This window comes from Hyaena hyaena, unplaced genomic scaffold, assembly GCF_003009895.1.
Source record: "Hyaena hyaena isolate Hyena2069 unplaced genomic scaffold, ASM300989v1 scaffold_349, whole genome shotgun sequence".
Taxonomy (NCBI): Eukaryota; Metazoa; Chordata; class Mammalia; order Carnivora; family Hyaenidae; genus Hyaena; species Hyaena hyaena.
The window spans coordinates 115001-131675 of NW_024080982.1; the positions used below are offsets into that span (position 1 = coordinate 115001).

The 16675-nt window shown below is 36.3% G+C and overlaps 1 protein-coding gene across 1 annotated transcript in view; it reads right to left on the reverse strand.

Annotated features, from left to right (window-relative positions):
* SPATA17 (spermatogenesis associated 17) overlaps positions 1–16675 on the reverse strand; it is a gene marked incomplete at its 3' end in the record, with an annotated part of 145774 nt that overhangs the window by 109042 nt on the left and 20057 nt on the right. The window contains exon 4 of the mRNA XM_039249895.1: positions 8075–8125. Within this exon, the coding sequence (XP_039105826.1) occupies positions 8075–8125 (51 nt within the window). The remainder of the gene's footprint in view (positions 1–8074; positions 8126–16675) is intronic.

Genomic DNA, 16675 nt, shown 5'->3' on the forward strand with positions numbered 1-16675 from the left:
AAGTGAAGGATCTAAAATTTATTGAGCTCATGAATTCTCCAGGTATTATGTTAACTGCTCTAATTCTCATGATAACCTTGTGCATAGGCCCAGGCTCTTTTTACTAAAACATCTTATGGATGCACTACCTAAAATGGAAAAGTCTGTGTACGTGTTCTTTCATTTAGAAGGTACCATTTTCCTATATTGTAAGGAGCCCAGTTTAACAATCACTAACTGACATAAGATAGAATACTGTGGAGACTCTACTATCCTTTCTATTCGAAGAACAAAGGACATCTCCAATTTTACCTAAATTTCCTGTTGATATCCTAGTACTAGTGAATAAACTTTTTAATTAAAAAGTTCTTTGAGTAGGCAAGATGCTTTTCCGTAACATTTCTTAATTTCAAGGTGAATGGGTTATGACTTCAAAAAAAAAAAAAAGAAGAAGAAGAAAGGCTAGTATTCATGTCCTTCAAAGTAATTAGCAACTTTCAGAAGTGATTGGTATAAAACAATTATTGTCATTGATCAGCTATGAATAGATAATTTTAAACAAAGTCATTGTGTGCTCAGCACATTACAGCTTGTTAACGGGCAAGTTCTAAATGACCTCTTAAGCTAGTCAAATCAATGATGCATATTCCTCATTAAGTAACATCAAAATGTAAGTGGTTTTATAAATAATGTTTATTTTAAGCACTAAAACAAATGGCAAAATCTTGATATACCAAAAGCCATCTGCTCATAGAAAAGATTTTCCCTCTATTGGTTTACTTTTATTCCTCAAAATTCACAGTAACTTTAATGTTATCAAAAGAGAAAAACCATAATGCCTCTCACCTAAAATTAAAATGAAGACATGGGAATTTTCTATTACTGATAATAACCTACCCAGTATTAATGCTCTAAATGTATATGAGAGCATATAAGTGGAACTCTTACTCGTGATACTCTCATTATTTAGAATATTCAACATTCTAGATTATACAGTAAGATCAGAAAAGTAGGTTTACTAAAGTTTCAAAGGTGTTTAAAAAACAGTAATATCCAAATTTCATACTCTGTGTTGATGCATTATCATGTCAGAAACATACACATATGAATGGAAATCTTAACTACATATTTTTAACTAATAGAAGACTCTGGATACTCATTCCATCTGCAGTTTCTTCTCCTTAATATTGTTTTCCCATTCTGATTTTATACTCCCTTGCTATACAAATGTATTTAATCATTTCACAATGATATTGGTACTAGAAATAGCAGGACTGGAGAAGAGATATTCTTTTGCATGGCGATCCGTCATTTAAATATCTGTCCATCATCAGGCAAAAGCTTGGGGTGGTCTGTATAATCCTTTTCCTCTTATTCCTTAGGCTGACATTTTGGGATATCTTTCTCTGTGTGAATAAGACTGTGTCTTACTTATTTTGTATTCCTAGAGCCTAACATAAAGTCTAGTGTATAAGAGAACTTCAGTATTTTTTTCCTGAATTATTTTACCTGTTTATCTCTATCCATCTAATCATGGAGTCATTATTCTAAACATACATACTTTATAGTGTTATAAATATGAAATAGGATTATAAACGGTGTAGGAGATTGAAATGAATCCTTATATATCTGACACATATTTAACTATTTTTTAAGTAAAGCCACCATATAATCGTTTCTCACGTATTTATTTTTAGACATAAGTGGGAAACAAAAGAAAATGGTTATTTAATGTTTCAAGCTAAATTAATATTTGTAAATTAAAATTTGTATTACACAAATCCAGGCCTGTAAGAAGAAAGAACCAATAACATTATGGTCACTTTGCAAACCAGTCGTTTTAAGTGATCTGTAATCTAATGATCCTCTTGTTATTGCAGTCTTTTAATTTTCCTAAGGTGAGGATTTCTATCTGAACTAAAATGTTTTGGGGCACTAATTTCAAGAGAAATCATTTAAAATAACTGAAATAATAAAGGATCAGATGAGACTCTCTGGGTTCCAGAAGAATATCATCACATAATACATACGATGGATCAGTAACATGTACAAGGCTTACAAGATAAAAGGAATTTTACTTGAAATAATCAATTATACCTGTAGTTTCCTTTAAAACTCTGTAAGATCGTGATTATTTCCATTTTTCATTCCTCACGGATTTTCAACGTGAGAAGAAAAAGTCTGATGGACCATATTTTTTAAGAGATCTCCAAGATACTGAACAGTAGCACTTCCTGAAATTTACATTCATTTGATACGGTGCCAGGTGTTGTAGGAGAGACAGACAAAGTGGACTCAAGATGTAGAAGACAGCCCAAAGGAGGCTGTTCAGAAAACAGTATAAGGAACGTATAATTTTCAGGGAGTTTACCTTTGTTAACTTCCAAATTCCGTGACAGATTACGTATCCTCATTATGTTTAGTTGACTAAACACCAGTATATTCTAAGAGTTTATGTATAGAGAGATTAGCAGTTGAAAACAGCAGTCCTAGGGTTATGACGGAGGATGAATTCTGATGCTAGAAGAGTGATAGGTAAAGGCCACACCGCTTGACTATCCTTTTACAAGGAGAGGTTTGTCATCCTAAGCTAGCCAAAATTCTGCCTGCAAGGGAAAGCTTGTAACACTCAACTTCGTCTCCTGCTAATCGTCACTAAGTTTAGAATTCCCTGAGTAAAATATAGTACTGGTAAGACACTCATGAATTGTGAGGATCAGGAAAATTTGAGCATGAGTAATAAAGTTTCCATAAGTGCTCAGTCCGGGGTACACATAATTGTTCTCATCAAGATGCTGAGCAAACAAGAAGACTGGCAGTAAAGATCAGAGTACAAATGGTCACAAGTAACACAAATGTGGGCAGCGGACCTCTTGGGTTCAATTCCTAACACTATCACTTATGAGCTGTGGGACCTCGGGCAAGAAAACTTTCTGTGATTCTATTTCCTAATCTTTCAAATTGAAAACATGATACCTACCTCTAAGAGTTGGTTGTGAAGATTACAGAGAAGAGTTAAAATATTTACACAACTTAGACTGGTACCTGGAAGGGAGAAACACCTATGTAATTGCTAAGTCATTATTATTATTTACTAACGGTTTGACTAACCAAGAGAAGATATGGTATTTCAATCTTTTTCTTTACTGGCCTCAGAGACATATAGCTCCCACTGGCAATCGGGAGCTTAGTTTGATTAAGGTGTACTCAGATATCTGCCAGCTATATTGTGTACACACACACACACACACACACACACACACACACACACACACTGAGGTCATAAGTGTGAGAATCTGGAGTCATCCTACTGGGGAAATAAGAGCCTCAAGGACAAGGTTGAGGCTGACTATATTCACCTGAGATGCTAAGCCCAGTGTTTGGTGAACCTGAGGTGACACCCAGTTAGAAGCTGACTGGCATCAGAAATGGAGGGTCAGTTCTTTGCGAGGCTGTAAAAGGATACACAATTGCATATCTAAATCGGATACGGAGAGAAATGAGTTTAGCAACTGAATCAGTTCATGACATTTGTATAAGATACTAAAAGTTGGGGCACCTGGGTGGCTTAGTCGGTTAAGCGACCAACTTTCGCTTAGGTCATGATCTCGCAGTTCGTGGGTTCGAGCCCCGCGTCGGGCTCTGTGCTGACTGCCAGCTCAGAGCCTGGAGCCTGTTGCAGAGTCTGTGTCTCCCTCTCTCTCTGACCCTCCCCTGCTCATGCTGTCTCTCTCTCTCTCTCTCCTGGAAATAAAACATTAAAAAAAATTTTAAAAAGATACTAAAAGGTGTTCAAAAAGAGAGAACTAAAAAAAAAAAAAAAAAGTAGGGGGCCAAATTTAGAGGAGATCCACAATGGAATAGCCAAGAAGCTGGAAGAAAAACAGAACTCTAATCTGGAGTAAAGTCGAATTAAAGACCAAAAGGCAATAAAGTGTCCTGCAGAGAAATAGGAGGAATAAGGCCCCAAGAGCTAATATAAAAATTTATTGAGCAATTTATTGCGGTATTAATTGTCTGTCACTGGCCTAGCAGCATATCAGTAACAGATTTTGAAAAGGCATACTGTGGGTTTTGACAGTAGCTTGTATCATAGCAAACCTCCTTCAAACCTGTACATGCTCTGGTACTTTAGAAAGGTCCTAAAGTTCATGAGATCTTCCATTCATGTGAGAATTGCAGTAACCAAATATCACCTTACCATACCCAATTTATCTCTAACACATGACCTCATCAGATTCTCAGAAAAGTCTGAAAGTCCTAAATAATTTCCAAAGACACTGAGGGACTTAAACAAAAAGTACTTAAAACAAATGACCTTTTAACTCCTTGTTTAGAAGAGAATGGGCCAACATTCATGATTTATTCAGGGACATTTATTTAACCACCTACCATAAGTCAGGAACTGTAGATGCAAAGACTAAGAAGATAGGATCTGGGCCCCAAGGGACTTACAGTGTGTGGGGGGTGGATATAGGCATGTAAATTAGTAAGGATAATAAAATGTTACAGGTTCTATAATAGAAGTATGTCAATGGTAAAACAGGATATAAAAAGAGAGAGAGATCAATTCTACATGGGTAGGGGGATCGTAAAGTCTTTAGAGAGAAGGTGACCCCTTAAAAAATAAACGCAGCAAATCGGGATGTGAATACCTATTATAATAAAAAAATCACATACATATAATTTATTCTTTGTTATAAAAAAGTGGCCTCTATACAGGAATGGATAGGTTAAAAAAAAATTTCTAAAATCCCTCTCTTTTCAGGAATTCTCCACTAGCCTCCTTGGCAATTGATGTTAATTTATGTGTCAGGCTGAGGGTCAACAGTCAAACATATAATCTGTAATTGGCTCAGTACATACAGCAAATTAAGACCAAAGTTTTCTTTTCTATCATATGTGAAAATCCTATTCATGATTTGAATCTACATATATATCTGTCTGAATATTATTGGCCATATAAATTTTTGGTAGTTATCTATGACTCTTAGAAATTCTTCTTCCTGGACATGCACAGCCAACCATATTTAAATCATTTAAGGGACAGTTATTATGAACAAGGTTACTCGGTAGCTGATGAACTGAAAAGGCAGAGGTGTCAGTATCAGAAGTACAACTTCAGTGAGAGGTATCCAGCCAGGATTGTAACGTTCTGACGTGCACAACATGAAGGGGTGTGGACCAAACACCAATCTCTTCAGCCACTCACTCCTACAGAAAGCAAAGTCTTCTGAGCCCCATCTTGCAAAAATTCACTTATTACAGATAAATTTGGTTCTGGTCACTGTGATCAACCAGCGCTAAAATGTTATCTTTGTTAGGCAATCATTTTGTCCTCCATGCAAGTAAGCCTCACTCCTGACTCCTCATCTTAGGAACGTGTAGTAAGTACCTAGTCTATTACTAAGTCAATTCATCCAAACCTCTGAAGGCAGTCTTTGCACATCTTCCTAAGAAAAGTGTTTTTATTATAAATTCCCACAGTAGTGTTTACATCCCCCACATAGCTCACGAAAATTCCTATGCATCTTTAGTGGATCAGCTCAAGTCTTCTCTCCTGGAATGTATCAAATAAAAAATAAAACCAGAAATAGCAAGAGAGACTTTATTTGAAAGAATTATTGCAAGGGAGAGGGAGTGCGTTATCACCACAATAAATGGATGGGACTACTGCCAGAGGTAGAGCACTTTGACCATAAGATCTGCAAGTATATCAAGAATTAAGCAAAAAGAGTTTTTCTTTTACAGGAAGATATAAACAAGGCTAGAAAGAACCTGGCGTGGGGAAGTGGGATGAAAGGCATAATTGTCCAGTAGATCAGAGAATGTTTTACTGGGAAGTGAGCCTATTCTCAAGAAGAGGTATTCTATGCTGGTTAACTTCATGGATCTGGGGGAAGGAGAGAACCTTAACCACAGTTTGGTTAATAAACATGTTTTTCCAATTGATCAATGGGGATAAGCAGTTCTGCTAATCATTTGTGAGGTAAAGAATGGAAAATTAGGAAGGTGGGCCCTGGCCTTGTCATAGATAAACAAGGGGCAAATCTGTGCCTTTTATCTAAGCCTTGTGGTGAAGGGTCTGCCCCTCCACCCCGGGCCTATAGGCTGTTTTTCCAGAACCCAAAGAGTGAAGGATTTAAGAAAAAAAAATTTTTTTAAATTTATTTCCGAGAGAGAGAGACAGCATGAGCAGGGGAGGATCGGAGAGAGAGGGAGACACAGAATCCGAAACAGGCTCCAGGCTCCAAGCTGGCTGTCAGCACAGAGCCCGATGCTGGGCTCGAAGCCACGAAAGGTGAGATTATGACCTGAGCCAAAGTCAGACGCTGAACTGACTGAGCCACCCAGGTGTCCCGAGAGTGGGGAGATTTTTAAAACTTTGTTGTTTTCCATGATCACAGGGCTCAGGAAAAGTTCAACATTGTCCACTGACATTAATCAAAAACAATTGACGTTAGGCGATGCTAGTAGGAAAGGCAGCTTGTAGTATGATGTTAGAGTAAGTAAAAAACTTGGTCTTCCAAGTGGTTTATATTGATGTGGGTTTCTTAGATACTTCTAATCTAGGTAAACAGAATCATGATTCAAGCCAGATAAAAATTCAGGGGCCCCTGGGTGGCTCAGTCGGTCAAGCGTCCGACTTTAGCTCAGGTCATGATTTCATGGTTCATGGGTTCGAGCCCCACATGGGGCTCTGTGCTGACAGCTCACAGCCTGGAGCCTGCTTCAAATTCTGTGACTTCCTTTCTCTCTGTCCCCCCCCTGCTCATACTCTGTCTCTCAAAAATAAATAAACGTTAAAAAAAATTCAATAGGAAGACTGGGGGTAAATAACAAACAATAGAATGCATTTTTCTAACCCCATCTTCTGTGTCTCTATCTCTCTCCTCTTGTGATCACTGGAGGCATCTAAGTCTTAGGTCATCAACTACTTTACGTTCTCACTCATCTATTGCTTTTTACTTTGCAGACACGTCTGACACAAAGTAAGCAGAAAAGAAGAAATCTAACAGTGTTGAAGTCTCAGATGTTACAGACAATCAAAATCTCCTAAATTCCCAGATTCAAGCATTGCCGATAAAAGAGGAGAATCACATTGTTTTCCTATAGTAATACATTACTAATAAAGGTAAATAGCCCATTGCAGCTACAGTCTCCACGTCTGGCTCAGAAAAAGAAGCAAGAAGACCTACTTCTTCCTCTTTCTTTTCCCCCTAAACCACAGAGAACAGAAAGGTGGACAGACAGAACATGGGGACTGTCCCTGGGCCAGGCTCTGCACACACCCATACCTGTAAAGAAAAGCACCCTTCCTAAAACAGTATAAAAAAATCAAAATAACATTAATTGATCTGCCATAGTTCAGCCCAGGACCATCAAAAGGTATTTTACTACCTTGCCTCACTCAAAATAAAATGCATTATTAGCAGAAGAACTCATAGATCAATGAAAGAGAATATAATAATACAACATAAGTTTTAAGAACGTTAATGAAATCCACCAAAGTAATTTCTAATTAGCTCGACAATTAAGCTATTACCATACTGTCCTAGACAAGAGAAATAATACTTTTGTTGGGCCCACTCCCAAAATCTGGGTAGAAACCAAGCCAGCTTCCCATTAGGAAAATAACACATAAAAATGAACACAGAGATGATAGAAATAAAACTTCGAAGGTGGAAACTGACTTTATTACTGTTAAATCATATGAATAATTTCTAATTGATTTGTATTGGGCCGGCATCTTATATTCCAGAACCATGTTCATCTATTTATCACAATATTCTATATGACATATGGAAACTAATACATTGCTTCATTAATATTTACGGTCTTTCTCTAGTTATGGCTCAGAGATATTTAACATTCTAAAACATAAGCACTGATAATGACATGTTTTACATTTTACTCTAATTTTTAACACTGCCAAGATTATTTAGTATAACTAACTTTTTAACTATGTACTCTTTTCTCTCTAACCATTAGCATATCAATCAAATTTGCATTATTCTGGCTTGCTCCTTTTATTAAAAGCGAATTCAGGGCACAATTGACTTTTCATTTGTTTAACAAGTGAAGAAATATTTACCCTGACAGCCATTGCGTTGTAGAGATTCATCTTCATAGCACAAAACGCTAACTGTGAATCAAGAAAAAAAAAGATGGCATATATTTCAGTTACACAAAGACAGTGCAGCCTATTTTTACATATAAAAGATAAGAATCTTTATACATAATACATAATAAGAGTTCTAGGCTTAGAAAAATGAAATCAAACTTTGTATTGAAAAGATAGGCTTCCTAATACATAATGCAGGCTTAACCAGAAAAATCTATGGTAGTCAAACTAGGAGCTAATGGAGATATATGATCATAAAATGCTCTCCGCTGAGTTTGATAATCAATGGTGCTCTACTGAGAATAGAATAACAAAGCAGAAATATTCACAAGTGCTGGTGACACGTAGTATTGTATGATTTATTCACTGGGGTTCTTTTAGCCAAAACTCACAGAAACATAAAAGGAATTCATATTTCAAGACGTCTGGTTTAATGAAAAATTCAAAGAAATGCTGTCTTCAGTTGAAATCGTTCAAGGATATGGATGCAGTGATGGAGCAAAATTGTGCCTTCCAACCATCTGTACAAAATGTTATGTACTTAGCTGCCTCCTGAGTAATCCTTGGGAATTTTGTTTCATTTAATATTCATTTTAACACCATAAAATCATAAATACAATGATATCATGTTACAGCAAATCCCCTGATATAGTGAAGACTTCCTAAGGTCTTATTTTCTTTCTAGTATAGACACATTTGTCTATTAACATACAAATCTCTGTTACACTACATAATCGTTTAGCAACATAGCTTATTTCAATGAAAACACTGCTTTAAATGAAGTTTCTGCATCTGTTATATCTTTTAGTCAAAAACATAAAAATTAACATAATTCATGATGGTACAATAAACAGGAAAAGCAATGAAACATATTTTTAACATATTCTTATTCCATCAAAATGCATTTGACTAATATAACTTGAACTTAGGTAATAGGTGTTCTGTTTCAGGTAAAAATCAGAGGTAAGTGTCTTAACCTTTTACACAGGGGTTTTCTTCCCTGCAACAAACAAAAATTCATATAAAGGTTTTCACTGTAATTAGTATTGTTTGAATTGCCTGGTCTGATCCAAAGCAAATTGTCTGTGGAGAGCAGGAGGCCTGGATTATTTATCAACAGTCTGAGCAATTAAGAACCAGTTGGCTGCAATATGTTATTTACAAATGAACACAATGATGTTACTTTATTTTAAATTCTCTTTCTTCATCATAGCAAGCAAGGCATGATTCTTGGTGTTTGAGGTGAATTTAAAAGATTTACTTTAATACCATATTTCTTCAAGTCATATTGAGGCAGATACAACCACTGAATGTTTTCATACAGAAGAAACATATTAAAATTTACAGTTTTGAGACAGTGTGGGTTCAGAAAAAGATAACGTTTCTTAGCTTTATCATGCGGCTGCCCAGTTAGCGACACTGAGTGCGTGTGAGCCTTCCAGCAACAGAACTGAGTTCAGTTCCGGATATTGCTTTTACCAGCCGTGTGGCTCTGAACAGATCCCTTAAAGTCTGCCCATCTTAGCTTCCATGCCCACAAAAGGGAACAGTACATACTTCAGAGAGTTCAGGTGAAGATTAAAATGAAATAAAATATTTAAGGTGCTTGGGACACAGTTGATGATAATTAGAGAAGGGGTTTTCACACTGGTGCTATTACACATTTTGGAGCTAAAAGTATGTAATTTAATGATAATTAAAGTTCCAAAATGTAAGAGGTTAAATTTTATTCTGAACAAAGAAGAAAAAAGAGAGCTAGGTTTAAAGTGTAAGCATTCTGAATTTTACAGTTAAAAGGTGGAATGGCACTTTGATTATCATGTACCATTCGCATTTGAACCACTACTTAGTATTAAATGTATTTGCTTTGGAAAGTAACAAAAATATATACATGTGCGAAAAGCAGAGCATGATCCTGATTATAAGAGGTACCTGGAACAGTCAAATTCACAGAGACAGAAAGTAGAATAGTGGTTACCAGGGGTTAAAGGGTGTGGAGAGCTATTGCTAAATGGGTGCAGGGTTTCCAGTTGTGATGAAGGAATAGTTTTGGAGATAGGCAATCATGATAGTTGCATAAAAAATGTAACTGTACCTAATACCACTGAATAATAATAGTACAGTTAAAAATGGTAAAAATAGCAAATTTTATGATACATGCATTTTACCACAATTTGAAAAAACACTAAAAGAATCATTGGTGGATGTGAATTGTTCATTTCCATGAACTATCTACAAGACACTTAGGCACTTTAAAATTTTGTAAAATTTCTTTCATCTAAGTCTTTTTATTTCCATTCTGAGTGATGGTACTATTTATTAGTGTTTGGGGTTTTTTTTCTTTAATTTCATTATGTAGTTAAAATATAAATCATACCAAAGATTTGTTCTTAAGATTATTTTCTAGAATTCTGTCCTAGAAATTTGTTTTTTCCCACTCCATGAAGATGGATAAGCAAAGCCTATCTTAGCCGCTAAATATTAATAATATATCCATGAATGACAAGCTATTGCAATTTCTCAGCAGACAAAAGTCTTAAAATTTTTCCTATTATTTATTAAATTCCCATTTTACCATTAAGGTACCAAGTCTACTAAGACTAAAAATCTAGGCTGAAAATCAAGCACAAATGGTGATATTTTCATCGTAATGAAAACATGATGCTCAATTATAGATTTTTTTTCCCAAATGTTTGTTGAAGAAACAAAGGAAGGGAAAGAGGAATGGAGAAAGAAAGAAAGAAAGAAAGAAAGAAAGAAAGAAAGAAAGAAAGAAAGAAAGAGAGAGAGAGAGAGAGAGAGAGAGAGAGAGAGAAAGAAAGAAAGAAAGAAAGAAAGAAAGAAAGAAAGAAAGAAAGGAAGGAAGGAAGGAAGGAAGAAAGATAAATAGAATTGTTATGTTGCCTTTATAACAGAGCAGGAAGAATTTCTGCGATGAAAAACAGCATTTCAATACTAAATCAACCATTTGTTAGCTGTACGGCCTTTGCCATGTGATCCAGCTCAATTTTTAGAAGGCTGCTGAAACAAAAAAATTTTGGAGGATGTATTCCTTTTAAAATCATAATTTTTTGAGTGATTAATATCCACGTGAACCTTTTGGTCAGGGCTGCTATTCAGTGGGATTGGACCATGATTACTGATGGAAGCATGTTTCATATTTTGAGTTTCTCTCTGCTTCTTTTTCTGTCAGGTGAATTACAATGGGAGAGTGGCTGGGGATAAAGGAGAATCACTCTCTTAGAGGTCAAGTGTATTCAAACCTCACCATAATCAGGTCCCAATTTTTTACCCGAATTATCTCTCACCACTTCATTTCTTTAAAGCTCAATGTGATAAAATCGCTATTTTTATTTCTTCACCTCCATGTCCATAGTAGTCCCCTTGCCTGAAATGTCTTATCATTCTTATCATTCTTTGCTATAGCTGTCCAAATCCCATCTCTCCTGTTTTTCTTGCAAGCATTCATAGGACAAACTATCTTTTCTCGCCCACTCCAAGTACCATCAACTGGAGGAAGCCGGCGTTCTCCTAATTCCAAAGCATACTTTCACAAACCAATAAAAGGGACTCCTTTATTTTTTATTATTTTTTTAAATATTTTTATTTTATTTCTAGGAGAGAGAGAGAGCGTGAGCAGGGGAGGGTAAGAGAGGGAGGGAGTGACAGACTCTGAAATAGGCTCCAGGCTCTGAGCTGGCAGTCAGCACACTTGGGATTCTGTGTCTCTCTCCCTCTGCCCTTTCCCCTTCTCATACTCACTCTCTCTTTCTCAAATTAAAAATTAAATGGACAACAACAACAACAACAAAAACCAAAAGAACAAGAAGCCTTACTTCTTAACCTCAAGCTTTCCACATTTAGACCCTCTGTCCCTTTTTAGTATCGTCATCCCTCAGGTCTCATATTACTTAGCCTCCATACTTCCTCCTCCTCACCTCTCCCTGATGGGCTCCAATCATCTGCTCTAAAGATTCTGACCCCAAGCTAATGGTCTCACTCTTCATCACAGCTCCCGCCATCATCTCAAGACTTTCCAAATTCATGTGGACAAAACACTAAATTACGAAATCCCACCACTTCCTGCTTTTCTCAGTCCCAATGACCAACACTTCAGGGTAACTTACACTCCCCTCGCCATGTCCCAGACCTTGTGAACTAGGAATGTTCCCCCTCTTAAGTCTTAAACTCTTAATGCCAATTCCTCTCCTTCCGCTCTAGGTGGCTAATTCCTCTTCAAGGCTCTTCCACCTTGATCTGTATAGATGTAATACAGATGTTTCTTGTTCCCCATTTTTAGGTTCTTCATTCACATATTTTTACACACAATGGCTATGTGGTATTTTGCTACATAACATACTCTAAATTATTTCGTATTTCCTTTATTATTGAGTATTTAGGTTGAGAACCAAAAAAAGTTTCAAGGAGAAAATCGTCATTTTTAAAAGCAGAATACTTTTTAAAAAATTTTTTCCTGAAGTTTTTTTTTATTTTCAATTCCAGTATAGATGACACATAGTGTTATATTAGTTCCAGGTGTACAATATACTGATTCAACAGTTCTGTACATAACAGTGCTCATCAAGACAAGTGCTCTTCTTAATCTGCTTCACCTATTTCACCCATCCCCCTACCCACCTCCCTTCTGGTAACTATCAGTTTGTTCTCTGTACTTAAGTCTGTTTCTTGGTTTGTTTCTCTCTTTTTCTCCTTTGCTCATCAAAAGCAAAACACTTAGAGCAATACATTCTTATAATAATTTTGAATAATACGTTTATATAAACTCGACCAGATCAACTGTCTTTATTTGTTGGATTGGGCAGTACAAAGGAAAAATTTGCATTAAAGTGATGACAATGGAACTTTTAGAAGCTGTGCACATATGGATAACAGATCTGATGAGCCTGAGCCTTTGTTATTTTCCACATCAGTGCCATCCTCATTTCATAATTTTGAGTATAATCATTAAAATGATTTATTACCAAATAATCATGAATATTTTGTGCATATGCTTTGCATTGTTTGTTGGCAACTGATACCAATCTGTTCATTATCAACAGCTGATTTTGAAAGTACCCTTTCTCACACACACACACACACACACACACACACACACACATTAAAAGCCAATTATATTATTTCTCACAGTTATTATTAATATAATCTTTAAAAGCAGGGGAACCAAATCTAAATTCATTTCATAATTATGAAAACATATTAAGAAAGTGTTAAATTAATAATAGTAGGTCAGAATCTTAAGTTATCTACTCTCTGGTATTTATCTAAAATGCAAGACCTTGAAGGGAAAAAAAATATGTTTCAGTTTTTTGCTCTGACACTGAAGGGTGATAGATGTCACCTTATTAACTTATCCTTTAGTTGGAAGTCCTGTACAGAAATTCATAAAAAGAATTGGTCATTTTCCCAACTATCAAAGAAAGATTTATTCATCTAATTAAGAGAAGTAAAAATATCTGTAGAAGTAACCATGTCAATCGCATCAGTTTTGAAAACAGTGACCAATATTTTATATATTTTTACTATCGATTAAAAAAAAACCTGCTGGGGCACCTGGGTGGCTCAGCTGGTTAAGTGATCGACTTCGGCTCTGGTCATGATCTCACAGTTTGTGGGTTCAAGCCCTGCGTCGGGCTCTGTGCTGACAGCTTGGAGTCTAGAGCCTACTTCGGATTCTGTGTGTGTGTGTGTCTCTCTCTCTACCCCTCCTCTGCTCCTGCTTTGTCTCCTCTTTCTCTATTTCTCTCTGTCTCAAGATTAAATAAATGTTAAAAAAAAAAAACCTCTAGTATTTATCACGACAGCATATAATGAAATTCTATAGTAGATGGCATCTTTTCTCCCATTTAAAGTTAATAAAATTTCTTTCCATTGTTACTCCTTCAATAACTAACCTAATATGAAAAGTTTGTAAGAAGCAGTAAAATGGTAAGCATTATATCAATATTGTGAGCTGCGATTTTCAGCAATATAGAAAATGATTTTTATAATCTGAAGAATAATCTATTTTTAAATAATAAGTGTTTTAGTAAATTAAATAGTCCTTCCATAGGTTATTCACACTTTAGCAAAAACTTTTAATTGAATTCTGTTAATGTGGTTGCGTACATGTTATTCACTGAATCATCTTAATGTAAAATCATAACATTGAGCTGTTTAGGCTTTATTTATTTATTTATTTATTTATTTATAATGCATATAGAATTAATTGTGTATATTAGGTGTATATTAGAATAGCGTTTCTACTTACTGCTCTCAGAGTGGCGATAAAAATAGTGTATTCGATATTAAACATAAACTATGTAATGACAAAATGTAAAGAAAAGAAAAGAAAACTTAAAAGGATAGTGAGATGTATACATCTGTCCTGTAGAGGTTATAGTGATGAATTCATTCAGGTTACACTCAAAATGCTAATGCTTGAAATGGCATGGGTGAACAAATATTTCAACATTTTTCAGGTACTTATCACCGAGGAACGACTATTTTCACCTCACCATTTATGAAATAAAGCAGAGAGTGGTTAAGGACCAACTACATAGAACCCAATACAGTTGGAAACAAGAAAGCTCCCTAACAGTAGGACCATCTGTATCCACCAGGAAGAACAGGCCGCAGTCAAGTTCGAGCAAGAGTCCAGCAGGTATGAAGCGCATATGCACAGAGCACACGCCCTACATACCCATCAAATTTTTGTTATTAAAAAAGAAGAATCAGAGCATATCCTCACTAACAGGAAAAGATGTTTAAGGTTGTGAATCAACAGTCTGGGACCCCTACGATGGACAAATTTGGGTTACCCTTCCAGATTAGCCTGGAAGTCAGCAGGAAGGCTGGAAATGGAGGTTGAGAATAAAAGAAACAAAAACAATAGTCATCAAGGAAGCAAGAGCCAAAAGATATCTCAAATGATCTGGTGTCACTATGAAAATTATTTAAAAGCCAGATAGAAATCTTTTAGTTAATAGAATTTTGAGGGAAGCTGTCTAAAACTACTGAACCTATCTAAGGAGATCCTAGGACCTTTCTCTTTTTCCAGTTTACTTTCTGTTTGATCTTTGCCATATTTGAGACTGTTGACAATACCAAATTTTCATCACTTCTCTCCTATGCTTACTGTGGCATAGTAACACTTACTGTGCTTACTAGTAAAAGCAATAAGTGCTTTTCTAGTTACCGTCTGTCTATAATTCCCTTTCCTCTGCCTAAATCCTGCCTAATGTGTTCCACAAGCCTCAAGTCTTGGCCCTCTGCTCTACTCTTGAGATATTTTTTTTTTCCTATCAGGTAGAAAATCCTGTCATCTTGCAATGATGGTTCTAAAATCCTTATCTCCAGCTCTGACTCTTAATCTAAACTCTCATGCAATAGTTCACTTTAATAAGCGCTTGTTGAGTGTTAATTATTATATGCCACACACTCTGCAGAGACAGCAAAATCGCCTTACAAGATATCACCACACGGAGGTGTCCTAACCTCATCACAAACTCAAAAAGCTCAAAACATCTTTTTGTAAGCTTCACTGAGTGCCCCATTCAGAATGTTTCTTATAAACATGCATGCTTTTGTTATCATTATAACTATTAATCAGCTATACTGAGATAAAAATGCAGCTATCTTTGTAGCTTACAAAACAAAACATTCCTCACATACATTAACTGTCGACTAGGGTTCCCTGTAGCTATCTAGGCTCTACATCTCCTCATCTTAACCCCACGGATGAAGGAGCAGCCCAAGACAGAGGTGTGCCATTCTTGTGCCAGAAGGAAAGAGGGAGAAAGCCTCTTAAAACGTCACCTTGAATGTGGCATATGTCCCATCTGCTCACAACACCTGGCCTAGTCCAAAATCAATGAGATGGGAAAGAATCATTCTTTTATGAAGAAGAGTGTAGTGAATAGGTTTGGGACACATTGATACTAATCATCAGTTATGGTGACCTTTGCAAAAGTCATCCAACATACGTCCCGCTGAATCATTTGATTAGTTAGCAAACATTTCCATGGGCTTTCAATGTGACATTTCCCATGCTATATTTGAGATGCGGTAAACTGAACAGCCACCACCATTCAGGAGTGCCCAGTCAAGTAAGAGATGTAAATAAACAAGTGTGTCACAGGGGGACAAATGCCTACAGGAACAAAGCTAGGAAGGGTCACCTGATATCTGCTGTCTCCCACCATTGTGCACGCAGCTTCAGGACAGCAGGGAAGGTTAATCTTTAAGTAAAGACTGGAACAGAAAGTAGGGATTTGTAGCAAGGGGAAGGGGGCCAGAGTGCAGAAGGGCATTCCTGGCAGGGTAAAAGGCATTTGCAAAAAACCCTATTAGACAGTGCATGTTTTGGCAATGGCAACTGGTTTCATGTGCCCAAAGTGTATTTTATACAGGCATAACAAGAAGTGAGGTTAGAGAAGAAGCAATTGGATCACTATGAGCCACCTGACATGTCAAGTGAAAGAGTGTGAACTTTATGCTGTAAGCTATGGCAAGAAGGACTGTCGGCATGGGAGTAAAATGATGACATCTAGGCTGAAATGAGGGGAAATGGAG